The sequence below is a fragment of the Nomascus leucogenys genome, chromosome 1a (genome assembly GCF_006542625.1).
Source record: "Nomascus leucogenys isolate Asia chromosome 1a, Asia_NLE_v1, whole genome shotgun sequence".
Lineage (NCBI taxonomy): Eukaryota > Metazoa > Chordata > Mammalia > Primates > Hylobatidae > Nomascus > Nomascus leucogenys.
In genome coordinates this window covers 76,406,589-76,420,587 of record NC_044381.1, presented here as the reverse complement: position 1 = coordinate 76,420,587, position 13,999 = coordinate 76,406,589, and the positions used below count along the sequence as shown (strand labels likewise).

Sequence of the window (13,999 nt, the reverse complement as noted above, 5' to 3'; positions counted from 1 at the left end):
GCTGGATCTCGAGGGAGACCATTGGCCAGAACACCTCCTCATGGCCTCTCCATGTAGCTGTTTGGCCTGCTGGGTTCCAAAAGCATCCCAAGAGAATGAAGTGGAAGTTCATGGTGTCTTATGACCTAGCCTCAGTCAGAGTGTTACTTTCACAGTATGCTAATGGTTGAGGCAGTCACTCAGGTGCAAGGGGAGGGGTCATAGCCACCACCTCTCAATGGAAGAAGTGTCAGCATCATATCAGGGAAAAAAAACTTGTGGAATGGAATATATTGTGGGGATATCTGTGGAAAATACAATCTGTCACATGTCTGTCCAAATCTTTTACTCATTGCATTGTGTTGTTTTCTTATTATCCAGTTAAAATCTTTGTTTTCTGGAAATGAGTCCTTTTTCTGTCTGAAGCTTGACTTTTCATTTTCTTCATGATGTCTCAGAAAGAGTAAACATTTTTCATTTGAACAAAGCCCATCTATCGATTTTGTCTTTTAAGGTAGTACTTTTTGTTTCCTGCCTAAAACATTTTTGCCTACCCCAGGCTCTTCAATATTTTCTTGTATAATTTTTTTAGTTTTAGTGTTTATGTCTAGATCTCTAATTCATTTCAAGTGAACTTTGTTTTTATTATACTTTAAGTTTTAGGGTACATGTGCACAATGTGCAGGTTTGTTACATATGTATACATGTGCCATGTTGGTGTGCTGAACCCAGTAACTCGTCATTTAACATTAGGTATATCTCCAAATGCTATCCCTCCCCCCTTCCCCACCCCACAACAGGCCCCGGTGTGTGATGTTCCCCTTCCTGTGTCCATGTGTTCTCATTGTTCAATTCCCACCTATGAGTGAGAACATGTGGTGTTTGGTTTTTTGTCCTTGCAATAGTTTGCTGAGAATGATGGTTTCCAGCTTCATCCATGTCCCTACAAAGGACATGAACTCATCGTTTTTTATGGCTGCATAGTATTCCATGGTGTATATGTGCCACATTTTCTTAATCCAGTCTATCAGTGTTGGACATTTGGGTTGGTTCCAAGTCTTTGCTATTGTGAATAGTGCCACAATAAACATACGTGTGCATGTGTCTTTATAGCAGCATGATTTATAATCCTTTGGGTATATACCCAGTCATGGGATGGCTGGGTCAAATGGTATTTCTAGTTCTAGATCCCTGAGGAATCGCCACACTGATTTCCACAGTGGTTGAACTCGTTTACAGTCCCACCAACAGTATAAAAGTGTTCCTATTTCTCCACATCCTCTCCAGCACCTGTTGTTTCCTGACTTTTTAATGATGGCCATTCTAACTGGTGTGAGATGGTATCTCATTGTGGTTTTGATTTGCATTTCTCTGATGGCCAGTGATGATGAGCATTTTTTCATGTGTTTTTTGGCTGCATAAAAGTCTTCTTTTGAGAAGTGTCTGTTCATATCCTTCGCCCACTTGTTGATGGGCTTGATTTTTTTCTTGTAAATTTGTTTGGGTTCATTGTAGATTCTGGATATTAGCCCTTTGTCAGATGAGTAGGTTGCAAAAATTTTCTCCCATTCTGTAGGTTGCCTGTTCACTCTGATGGTAGTTTCTTTTTCTGTGCAGAAGCTCTTTAGTTTAATTAGATCCCATTTGTCAATTTTGGCTTTTGTTGCCATTGCTTTTGGTGTTTTAGACATGAAGTCCTTGCCCATGCCTATGTCCTGAATGGTATTGCCTAGGTTTTCTTCTAGGGTTTTTATGGTTTTGGGTCTAACATGTAAGTTTTTAATCCATCTTGAATTAATTTTTGTATAAGGTGTAAGGAAGGGATCCAGTTACAGCTTTCTCCATATGGCTAGCCAGTTTTCCCAGCACCATTTATTAAATAGGGAATCCTTTCCCCATTTCTTCTTTTCGTCAGGTTTGTCAAAGATCAGATTGTTGTAGATATGCGGCATTATTTCTGAGGGCTCTGTTCTGTTCCATTGGTCTGTATCTCTGTTTTGGTACGACTACCATGCTGTTTTGATACGACTACCATGCTGTTTTGGTTACTGTAGCCTTGTAGTATAGTTTGAAGTCAGGTAGCATGATGCCTCCAGCTTTGTACTTTTGGCTTAGGATTGACTTGGCAATGCGGGCTCTTTTTTGGTTCCATATGAACTTTAAAGTAGTTTTTTCCAATTCTGTGAAGAAAGTCATTGGTAGCTTGATAGGGATGGCATGGAATCTATAAATTACCTTGGGCAGTATGGCCATTTTCACGATATTGATTCTTCCTACCCATGAGCATGGAATGTTCTTCCATTTGTTTGTATCCTCTTTTATTTCATTGAGCAGTGGTTTGTAGTTCTCCTTGAAGAGGTCCTTCACATCCCTTGTAAGTTGGATTCCTAGGTATTTTATTCTCTTTGAAGCAATTGTGAATGGGAGTTCACTCATGATTTGGCTCTCTGTTTGTTTGTTGTTGGTGTATAAGAATGCCTGTGATTTTTGCACATTGATTTTGTATCCTGAGACTTTGCTGAAGTTGCTTATCAGCTTAAGGAGATTTTGGGCTGAGACAATGGGGTTTTCTAAATATAAAATCATGTCATCTGCAAACAGGGACAATTTGACTTCCTGTTTTCCTAATTGAATACCCTTTATTTCCTTCTCCTGCCTGATTACCCTGGCCAGAACTTCCAACACTATTTTGAATAGGAGTGATGAGAGAGGGCATCCCTGTCTTGTGACAGTTTTCAAAGGGAATGCTTCCAGTTTTTGTCCATTCAGTATGATATTGGCTGTGGGTTTGTCATAGATAGCTCTTATTATTTTGAGATACGTCCCATCAGTACCTAATTTATTGAGAGTTTTTAGCATGAAGGGCTGTTGAATTTTGTCAAAGACCTTTTCTGCATCTATTGAGATAATCATATGGTTTTTGTCATTGGTTCTGTTTATATGCTGGATTATGTTTATTGATTTGCCTATGTTGAAAAAGCCTTGCATCCCAGGGATGAAGCCCACTTGATCATGGTGGATAAGCTTTCTGAAGTGCTGCTGGATTCAGATTGCCAGTATTATATTGAGGATTTTCACATTGATGTTCATCAGGGGTATTGGTCTTAAGTTCTCTTTTTTTGTTGTGTCTCTACCAGGCTTTGGTATCAGGATGATGCTGGCCTCATAAAATGTGTTAGGGAGGATTCCCTCTTTTTCTATTGATTGGAATAGTTTCAGAAGGAATGGTACCAGCTCCTCCTTGTACCTCTGGTAGAATTTAGCTGTGAATCCATCTGGTCCTGGACTTTTTTTGGTTGGTAAGCTATTAATTATTGCCTCAATTTCAGAGCCTGTTATTGGTCTTTTCAGAGATTCAACTTCTTCCTGGTTTAGTCTTGGGAGGGTGTATGTGTTGAAGAATTTATCCATTTTTTCTAGATTTTCTAGTTTATTTGCGTAGAGGTGTTTGTAGTATTCTCTGATAGTAGTTTGTATTTCTGTGGGATCAGTGGTGATATCCCCTTTATCTTTTTTTATTGTGTCCATTTGATTCTTCTCTCTTTTATTCTTTATTAGTCTTGCTAGCGGTCTATCAATTTTGTTGATCGTTTCAAAAAACCAGCTCCTGGATTCCTTGATTTTGTGAAGGGTTTTTTGAGTCTCCATTTCCTTCAGTTCTGCTCTGATCTTAGTTATTTCTTGCCTTCTGCTAGCTTTCGAATGTGTTTGCTCTTGCTTCTCTAGTTCTTCTAATTGTGATGTTAGTGTGTCAATTTTAGATCTTTCCTGCTTTCTCTTGTGGGCATTGCTATAAATTTCCTGCTACACACTGCTTTAAATGTGTCCCAGAGATTCTGGTATGTTGTGTCTATGTTGTTTCTCGTCGGTTTCAAAGAACATCTTTATTTCTGCCTTCATTTCGTTATGTACCCAGTAGTCATTCAGGAGCAGGTTGTTCAGTTTCCATGTAGTTGAGAGGTTTTGAGTGAGTTTCTTAATCCTGACTTCTAGTTTGATTGCACTGTGGTCTGAGAGACAGTTTGTTATAATTTCTGTTCTTTTACATTTGCTGAGGAGTGCTTTACTTCTAACTATGTGGTCAATTTTGGAATAAATGTGGTGTGGTGCTGAGAAGAATGTATATTCTGTTGATTTGGGGTGGAGAGTTCTGTAGATGTCTATTAGGTCTGCTTGGTGCAGAGCTGAGTTCAATTCCTGGATATCCTTGTTAACTTTCTGTCTCGTTGATCTGTCTAGTGTTGACAGTGGCGTGTTAAACTCTCCCATTATTATTGTGTGGGGGTCTAAGTCTCTTTCCAGGTCTCTAAGGACTTGCTTTATGAATCTGGGTGCTCCTGTATTGGGTGCATATATATTTAGGATAGTTAGCTCTTCTTGCTGAATTGATCCCTTTACCGTTATGTAATGGCCTTCTTTGTCTCTTTTGATCTTTGTTGGTTTAAAGTCTGTTTTATCAGAGACTAGGATTGCAACCCCTGCCTTTTTTTGTTTTCCATTTGCTTGGTAGATCTTCTTCCATCCCTTTATTTTGAGCCTATGTGTGTCTCTGCAGGTGAGATGGGTCTCCTGAATACAGCACACTGATGGGTCTTGACTCTTTATCCAATTTGCCAGTCTGTGTCTTTTAATTGGAGCATTTAGCCCATTTACATTTAAAGTTAATATTGTTATGTGTGAATTTGATCCTGCCATTATGATGTTAGCTGGTTATTTTGCTCATTAGTTGATGCAGTTTCTTCCTAGCATTGATGGTCGTTACAATTTGGCATGTTTTTGCAGTGGCTGGTACTGGTTGTTCCTTTCCATGTTTAGTGCTTCCTTCAGGAACTCTTTTAGGGCAGGCCTGGTGGTGACAAAATCTCTCAGCATTTGTTTGTCTGTAAAGTATTTTATTTCTCCTTCACTATGAAGATTAGTTTGGCTGGATATGAAATTCTAGGTTGAAAATTCTTTTCTTTAAGAATGTTGAATATTGGCCCCCACTCTCTTCTGGCTTGTACAGTTTCTGCTGAGAGATCAGCTGTTAGTCTGATGGGCTTCCCTTTGTGGGTAACCCGACCTTTCTCTCTGGCCGCCCTTAACATTTTTTCCTTCATTTCAACTTTGGTGAATCTGACAATTATGTGTCTTGGAGCTGCTCTTCTCGAGGAGTATCTTTGTGGTGTTCTCTGTATTTCCTGAATTTGAATGTTGGCCTGCCTTGCTAGGTTGGGGAAGTTCTCCTGGATAATATCCTGCAGAGTGTTTTCCAACTTGGTTCCATTCTCCCCATCACTTTCAGGTACACCAATCAGAGTAGATTTGGTCTTTTCACATAGTCCCATATTTCTTGGAGGCTTTGTTCATTTCTTTTTACTGTTTTTTCTCTAAACTTCTCTTCTTGCTTCATTTAATTCATTTGATGTTCCATCACTGATACCCTTTCTTCCAGTTGATCTAATCGGCTACTGAGGCTTGTGTATTCGTCATGTAGTTCTTGTGCCTTGGTTTTCAGCTCCATCAGGTCCTTTAAGGACTTCTCTGCATTCATTATTCTAGTTAGCCATTCATCTAATTTTTTTTCAAGGTTTTCAACTTCTTTGCCATGGGTTCGAACTTCGTCCTTTAACTTGGAGCATTTTGATCATCTGAAGCCTTCTTCTCTCAACTCATCAAAGTCATTCTCTGTCCAACTTTGTTCCATTGCTGGTGAGGAGCTGCGTTCCATTGGAGGAGGAGAGGCACTCTGATTTTTAGAGTTTCCAGTTTTTCTGCTCTGTTTTTTCCCCATCTTTGTGGTTTTATCTACCTTTGGTCTTTGATGATGGTGACGTACAGATGGGGTTTTGGTGTGGATGTCCTTTCGGTTTATTAGTTTTCCTTCTAACAGTCAGGACCCTCAGCTGCAGGTCTGTTGGAGTTTGCTGGAGGTCCACTCCAGACCCTGTTTGCCTGGGTATCAGCAGCAGAGGCTGCAGAACAGAGGATATTGGTGAACAGCAAATGTTGCTGCCTGATCATTCGTCTGTAAGTTTTGTCTCAGAGGAGTACCTGGCCGTGTGAGGTGTCAGTCCGCCCCTGCTGGGGGGTGCCTCCCAGATAGGCTACTCAGGGGTCAGGGACCCACTTGAGGAGGCAGTCTGTCCATTCTCAGATCTCCAGCTGCATGCTGGGACAACCACTACTCTCTTCAAACCTGTCAGACAGGGACATTTAAGTCTGCAGAGGATTCTGCTGCCTTTTGTTTGGCAATGCTCTGCCTCCAGAGGTGGAGTCTACAGAGGCAGGCAGGCCTCCTTGAGCTGCGGTGGGCTCCACCCAGTTCGAGCTTCCCAGCCGCTTTGTTTACCTACTCAAGCCTGGGCAATGGCGGGCACCCCTCCCCTAGTCTTGCTGCTGCCTTGCAGTCGGATCTCAGACTGCTGTGCTAGCAATGAGTGAGGCTCTGTGGGCGTAGGACCCTCTGAGCCAGGCACGGGATATAATCTCCTGGTGTGCCCTTTGCTAAGACCATTGGAAAAGCACAGTATTGGGGTAGGAGTGACCCGATTTTCCAGGTGCTGTCTGTCACCCCTTTCTTTGACTAGGAAAGGGAATTTCCTGACCCCTTGCGCTTCCCAGGTGAGGCAATGCCTCCCCCTGGTTCAGCTCATGCTCGGTGCGCTGCACCCACTGTCCTGCACCCACTTTCCTACACTCCCTAGTAAGATGAACCTGGTACCTCAGTTGGAAATGCAGAAATCACCCGTCTTCTGTGTCACTCACGCTGGGAGCTGTAGACTGGAGCTGTTCCTATTCGGCCATCTTGGCTCCACCACCCTCAAGTGAACTTTTTCATATGATGTAAAGCAATGCTTGAATTTCATTGTTTTCTCTTATGCACATCCAGTTTTTCTAGTACTATTTTTGAAAAGACTATGCTTTTGCCAATGTATTACCCCAGGAACTTTTCAAAAATCAATTTTATGCAGTTGTTCCTTTATTCTAAATGCCTAACTTTATACCAATACCACACTGTCTTAATCACTATAGCTTCATATACAGTCTGAACATCAGGTAACAGAATTCTTCACCTGTGTGCTTCTCTTTTAAAATTATTTTCACTATTCTAAATTCTTTTATTTCCATATACATTTTAGAATCACCTAATCTACACACACACACACACACACACACACACACACACCCCGCTGAGATCTTAATTGAGTTTGTGTTGAATCTATAAGTCAATGTTGGAAGAATAGACTTTTTAATAAAAATATAGTTTTTAATCCAAGAATATAGTATATATCTCCATTTATTTAGGTCTTTATCTCAAAAAAATTGTGCAGCTGTAGTGTAGTATCAGGTATCCCAGGACTACCCTTAGGCTTAATGATTAGCTAAAATGATTCACAGGACTCAAAAATTGTTATACTTATGGTTATTGTTATTCCAGTGAAAGATACAGAGTAAAATCAGCAAAGGGAAAAGGCACAGAGGGCAAAGTATGAAGGAAACCTGGAGCAACCTTCTCAGGGATGCACTTAATTTCCCCAACAACAATGTGTGACTCCACACACAAAGTGTTGCCAACCAGGGAGGCTCACCCAGGCTTGAGTGTCCAGAGTACTTATGGGGTGGGAGGATGGTCAGTCATGCGGGCACAGAGTGCCTTTGTGACTGGCCTCAGCTGCTCAGACAGCCACTGAGATGCTCGGCTAGTATTACTCCTTTATGCTGTTCGTGTGGTAAGTTGCACTGATTGAGTTTGACTTTTAAACCAAGCTCCCATTTTTAGCATAAAGCCCACTCGTTCAAAAGCTTTTATTGTTCTTGTCTATTGCTAGATTCAATTTGCTAATCTTTTTGTGTCTGTGTTAAGACCACTCTGCTGTGCTAGTGCTGTGGTTTGGAAAGTGCCCCCCAGTGGAAAGCTGGGTGATCGCAGGACCCACCTCCTTTGTTTCTCTTCCAGGTGTCACAGTCCTGGGCTGCCCATTCTTCAACATCTGAAAACATTTCTTTCATATGTTTTGCTTCTTTCTTCTACTTGTTTGCAGTGGGAGGGCAGGTCCAATTCAGTTATTCTGTCATTTTGGAACTAGACATTTTTAGATAAAAATAATTTTTGAAAAAAACAAAAATGAATAACACTTTTATTAAAATGTTCAGATTGTGTCAGTAACCATCGTATTTTTTAAATCTTTATTTTAGCACAATATAAGGATTTGTGGGCTGAATTTCAGGCCACAGTTAAGGTGAGTTTTGCTTGTGTGTGTTGCCTCCATATAAATATCATATTTCCAAAAATGTTTACCTACCTAATAAGTGTGTGTGCTTTTGTGTCTGTGTGCACCTGCATGCACACACATCAGGGTGGAAATTCACACTAGCTCTGTCACTCCCCCGCAGTCCTAGATGCTACTGTGACCACCACCTCCTAAAATGTGTTTTTTTTTTTTTTTTTTTTACCAAACGTCACTATGAAATCTTAATTCTTTGGGAAACTGTCTTCCCACTCTACCACTCAGTTAAGGTGGGAAAGACTTTTTTTTTGCATGCCCCAAATGAACATATTTTGTTTCAGGACAAAGTTGCCAGTTCTGGACTCCCTACCTCTTCATGTTTTACCAGTGCAACATCTGCACCCTCCCCACTTCAGAGTCAGATAGGCTGGGGTCAAAATCCTGGCTCTGCCACTTTCTAAGTATTTAAAGTTTACACATAATCGTCATTTAAGTATTAAAACACTGGATTAGCAAAGCGTTAAAATGTCTTTTTCATATGGAGCTGCGGAGGCCCAGAGGGTTTATGTAACTTGCCCAAGACCAAACAGTTCATGAACGTATGGGAATTTACAACCCAGATCCTGCCTGATTCCAAAGTTCCTTCTGTTAGGCTGAATCTCCTCTGCAACTCTGTGCTTCTCTGAGGGTGAAACTAGCTTTTTATGCTGCCACCACCATGGCTACCATTATCCACTTAAAAATTGGAGTTCAGTGAGCATTCCATTATTCTTCTCACTTGATAATCCATTTTTCCAAGATTATTTACAGAACTTTGTGAATTGGCTGTGTACACATGCACTTATTTTTATGACTGATAGCAATTTTGCATATATAATATTTTTATTTGGGACATGATCCACTTAGAATGTGTATTTATTTATGTTGTTGCAATTTATATTGACACACCCTAAAATGCCATTTCTTTAGATCTTGGTGGACAATGGTGAAGAGACCTTGCAAGACATAAAAAATCTAACAGACAAGCTGCGCGAAAGAGATGAAAAAATGCAGCATGTCAGCACATGGCTACAAGGGAGTCTTGAAGGGCTGCGTTTGCTTGTGGAACAGGAATCACCAATGGGCCTTCTTAGTAAGCAACAGCTTAGAGCTTTGGTAACATGGGACTTCCTGCTATTTTACTATATAGCTGGTAACATCAAAAGAAGAAAAAAACGTGTCAACTAAGTGACTTAGTTATCCCCAGTTATGCCACAAACATTCAATTGAACATTGATACTTACTTGGGGGTTGAATACACTTGTAGTGTTATCCAATTCTGCCTTTCACTTAAGAGAATTTTCTAGATAACTAAATCTTCTTTATAATTTTTTTAAAAAGTTTATTTTAAACATTTTTCCAGAGAGGGCTTTTTAAACTCTTTTACACATTTTTTGGTCTTCTTAAACAGAAGTTGAATATAATTTTACATTTTCTTCCTGAGCTGAGTTTAGCATTAAAAATAGCAACTGTTACCTTCTCAGAAAAGTCTAGTGATGGCTGCAGTTGCTTCTGAGACGTTAACACATCATGTCTAACATGCTTGACTCATGAGCAAGCAGTCCAGTCTCTCCAGAGGCATATCAGCTTCATCCTCAATCCCCACAATAATGTCATGTTAGACACAGCCACAAAACTCTGTCCAGGTTAGGGCAGTGGTGAGAATTGAAGGTGAGTCCTTGCACAGGTACAGCCCAGGGTCCCAGTGACAGAATCATCTGGGAAGATGGGATGTGGGGGTAGAGGGAGCTTGGGAGAAGGAAAGAGAACAGAGTTTAGAAGAGAGATGGAGTGATGAGACAAGAATACTGTCATCTGGCAAGTGTACAAATCTATTTGAGGTTATTAAGGCTTAATTTTAAAGAGCATAATCACTAGATAAGCAATTTTGAAGGTAAGATGTAGAAAGTAAAATGGGATAAAAGTAAAAAGAGCTGGATGCAGTGACTCATGGTTATAATCCCAGCACTTTGGGAGGCTGAGGCAGGAGGATTGCTTGAGACCAAGTGTTTGAGACCAGCCTGGGCAACATAATGAGACCCTGTCTCTACAAAAATAATTTTAAAGTTAGCAGGGTATGGTAGCACCTCTGCCTCAGCTACTCGGAAGGTTGAGATGGGAGAATTGCTTGAGGCTGGGAGGTCGAGGCTGCAGTTAGCCATGATTGTGCCACTGCACTCCAGCCTGGATGACAGAGTGAGACCCTGTCTTAAAATAAATGTAAAAAGAGGGATAGTGATAAGATTAAAAACATTCCAGTATTTGGGAAAACCTGTGTTCTGGGGCATTGCTTGACAGAAGAAATAATGTTTCAGTGGCCAATGAAGAACTTTGTGGGTAAACCCTCTTAGCTGCAAAGTCATTTCGATGGTCCTGCCTGGTGATCATGATAAGCCTGGTGATACTTATGATGTACGAATGCATAAAGGATCCCTTGTGGGCCTTGCTTCTATTTGTATTTCCTTTGCTAGTCCAGGCCATTCCTTCCAACTATAGATCAAGCAAAATTTTGAGAGCTAAATCATCTCTAAGTGTCAAGGGCACTGTCTTTACATGAATTAATCTTCCATTTTTATCTGAAGCCTGATGGAATCTTCGTGTTGCAACAAATTTAAATACACTCTTTGAGAAAGTTTCACTGAATTACTAATATCATATTTCCTTTTTCATATATTTTGAGGTCTGATGGATAATCTATGACAAGTAGAGACTGGCAGTGTGGAAATAAAAAGACCACCCAAATGAGAATAAGCAGAGGCTGTTTATGCAGAGCTTGCTATAGCAATGGAGCCAGGCACTGTCTTAGTTTGTTCAGGCTACTGTAACATTCTGTACACTGGGTAGCTTATAAATAACACAAATTTATTTCTCACAGTTCTTGAGGCTGAGAAGTCCAAGATCAAGGCACTGGCAGGTTTGGCTTCTGCTGAGGTCCCACTTTCTGGTTCATGGAATGGTGCTTCCTCACTGTGTCCTCAAATCATTTAAGGGGTAAGGCAGCACATTGGGGCCTCTTTGATAAGGGCACAAATCCCAAGACTTAATCACCTCCCAAAGGCCACACCTAATACACACTGGAGATTAGGTTTCAACATAGGAATTTTGGAGGAGACACAAACTCTCAGACCATAGCAGCCACGATTACTTGCTTTTCTCTTTTTTTCTTTTTCTTTTTTTTTGAGACAGGGCCTCTCACTCTGTTGCCCAGGCTGGACTGCAACCTCTGCCTCTCTGTCTCAAGCAATCCTCTCACCTCAGTCTCCTAAGTAGCAGGGACTACAGGCACATGCCACTGTGCCTGGCTACTGTGTGTGTGTGTGTGTGTGTGTGTGTGTGTGTGTGTGTGTGTGTATTTTGGAGACGAGGTAATGCCATGTTGCCCAGGCTGGTCTTGACCTCCTGAGCTCAAGCAATCCTCCTGCCTCAGCCTCCCAAAGTGCTGGGATTATATGTGTGTGCCACGGACCTACTGGACTAAACAAAGCGGGGCAAACGCGGGAATAAAAGACAAAGACAAGAGAGTATATTTGGAAGAAGGGGTCAGGGGGCACCTTGCCTCTAGTGGACAAGGGCCCTGAACTTTACACGGCCCTCTGTATTTATTAAGCAAAAGAGATAGCGAGGTGTGTGTGTGGGGGGGTGGGGGTTGATTGTCAGCCAGCAGCTTGATTCACAGCAGGCTTGCAAGACTGAATTCTTAGAACAATAGGTGCTAGATTCCTCAATAGATAACTTCAAGGAACCCAGTGCCAAGGAGTGAGGCCCTCAGCAAACCTTTTGGTGGCAGGGCAGTGTGAGTTTGCTCACATCCTGCGTTCATGATAAACAGTTTGCTGTTTGGTCATATAGCCTCCAGCAGAATGCTGAATTGGTCACATCCCACGGGCCTTTGGCTCCCTACAGGTGTGAGCCACCATGCCAGCTAAGCTCTGCTTCTTACATGTTATCTAACCTCCACTCCTCAGTCTCCCCAGTTGTAAAATATCACTGATAACTAACAGGAGTTATAAAACACCAGACCCATATTAGGCACTCATCAGATCCCTGAAACCTACCACCCTCCTGGGGAGGTGACAGTAAAGTTTGAATTTACTATTCAATTCCTTGGCCATCTCTGAGCCACCTGTAATCTCCCAGCTTTTGAATGTTCCCTGTTGAATGGGTTCTGCCACAGGACTTCTGGAGAAGCCCTTATCTCAGTTCAGCACCCCTCTACTGTCCTCTTCTGGCCATGATAGTCACTGCAGCCCTGCAGGTCCTGCCCTCTCCAGGATCACTGAACTAGCTTCATTAACATTGGGCACTTTGGAGCCTGACACTGGAGCAGATGTTACAGTGACAAAGTTGAATAAACTCCAGGCCCTGAACCTTAAAGTGCATACCCTGTGAGAAACAGACAATTGAAGAGCTGATTAAAATACAATGGATTCCTTCTAGAAAGTGGCTACCAGAGGGTAAAGCTCTGTCTTATTGGATGTTGGAGTACACAGGGATACCTTCCCAAAGAAGCACAGACATAAGCTGGTCAAGAACTGCCAAGTAGCAAGGCTGAGTGGAGATCTGCTGGGGGAACCAACCAGCAAGAGTGTGGAATAGGCTTGTCAGAATGTTAAAGGCCAGACTTCTTCCTGAAAACTAATTACTAAAAACTTACTTTTTGCCTTAATTTTATTTCTTGTAAATCAAAGGTAAATAAGTTAATTCTTAGCGTATATGTAAGCTAAACAGTAACTTAGTACAGTTATTTTTAAAGTAAAAAGAATTTTGTCTTAAAATTACAAAAGTCCTTGAGTATTACATCATATATTATGTTAGGTTACATAAATAATTTGTGTATTAACCAAATATCTTGATACATGGGCTATGGAAGATATTTTCAGGATGAGGCACTTTAAAAGAAACAGTAAAAAAATCAGTTTATATAACTGTCAAAGTTATCTCTGTTATTGTGATGAGGGGCTTGATACAATCATCTACATTTTGATTAATTCTAAAAAAGCACCTCCTTATAATTAAAGCAGAATCAAAATTTCAGTGAGAAGAAAGAAAATCATTTGCCCAGTACTTGTCTCTTGGAAAAATTAGGATCTGAAATAGGAGGAGTTTAGATCAGTGGTTCTCAAATATTAGAATCACCTGGAGATTTTTTAAAAATCCCTGTGCTCGGCTGGGTGTGGTGGCCCCTGCCTGTAATCCCAGTACTTTGGGAGGCTGAGGTGAGCAGATCACTTGAGGTCAGGAGTGCGAGACCAGCCCAACCAACATGGTGAAACCCCATCTCTACTAAAAATACAAAAATTAGCTGGGTGTCATAGCGGGCACCTATAATCCCAGCTGCTTGGGAGGCTGAGGCATGAGAATCACTTGAACCCAGGAGGTGGAGGTTGCAGTGAGCTGAGATCGCATCACTGCACTTTCAGCCTGGGTGACAGAGCGAGACAGTGTCTCAAAAAAAAAAAAAAAAAAAAAAAAAAAAAAAAAATCCCTGTGCTCAAACACAGACCAATTCAACATGAATCTCTGGGCGTGGGGCCCGGGCATTATTTTTTTAAATCTCTCCAGATGGTTTCAATGTGCAGTAGTCTCACAAACCAATGGTTTTAGACAAATATATAACAAGGTAGTTATTAAATTTATCAACTGACCCAAATTAATCAAGAAAACACAGATTTAGTATCCCTGGTCTGAAAATCCAAAAATCCAAAATGCTCCAAAACCCAAAGCTTTTTCAGCACCAACATGATGCTCAAAGAAAATTCTCTTTGGAGAAT

General features: G+C 41.1%; 1 protein-coding gene across 5 annotated transcripts in view; it reads left to right on the top strand.

Moving 5' to 3' along the window:
• CCDC175 (coiled-coil domain containing 175) overlaps nt 1-13,999 on the top strand; it is a 119,321-nt gene that overhangs the window by 78,854 nt on the left and 26,468 nt on the right. For all 5 annotated transcript variants that reach the window (XR_004029716.1, XM_030811421.1, XM_030811434.1 and 2 more), the window contains 2 exons: nt 8,158-8,201; nt 9,159-9,321. Coding sequence is in view for 4 of the 5 variants with exons in the window: in XM_030811421.1 (XP_030667281.1) it covers nt 8,158-8,201; nt 9,159-9,321 (207 nt within the window). In the remaining variant the exon portion in view is untranslated. The remainder of the gene's footprint in view (nt 1-8,157; nt 8,202-9,158; nt 9,322-13,999) is intronic.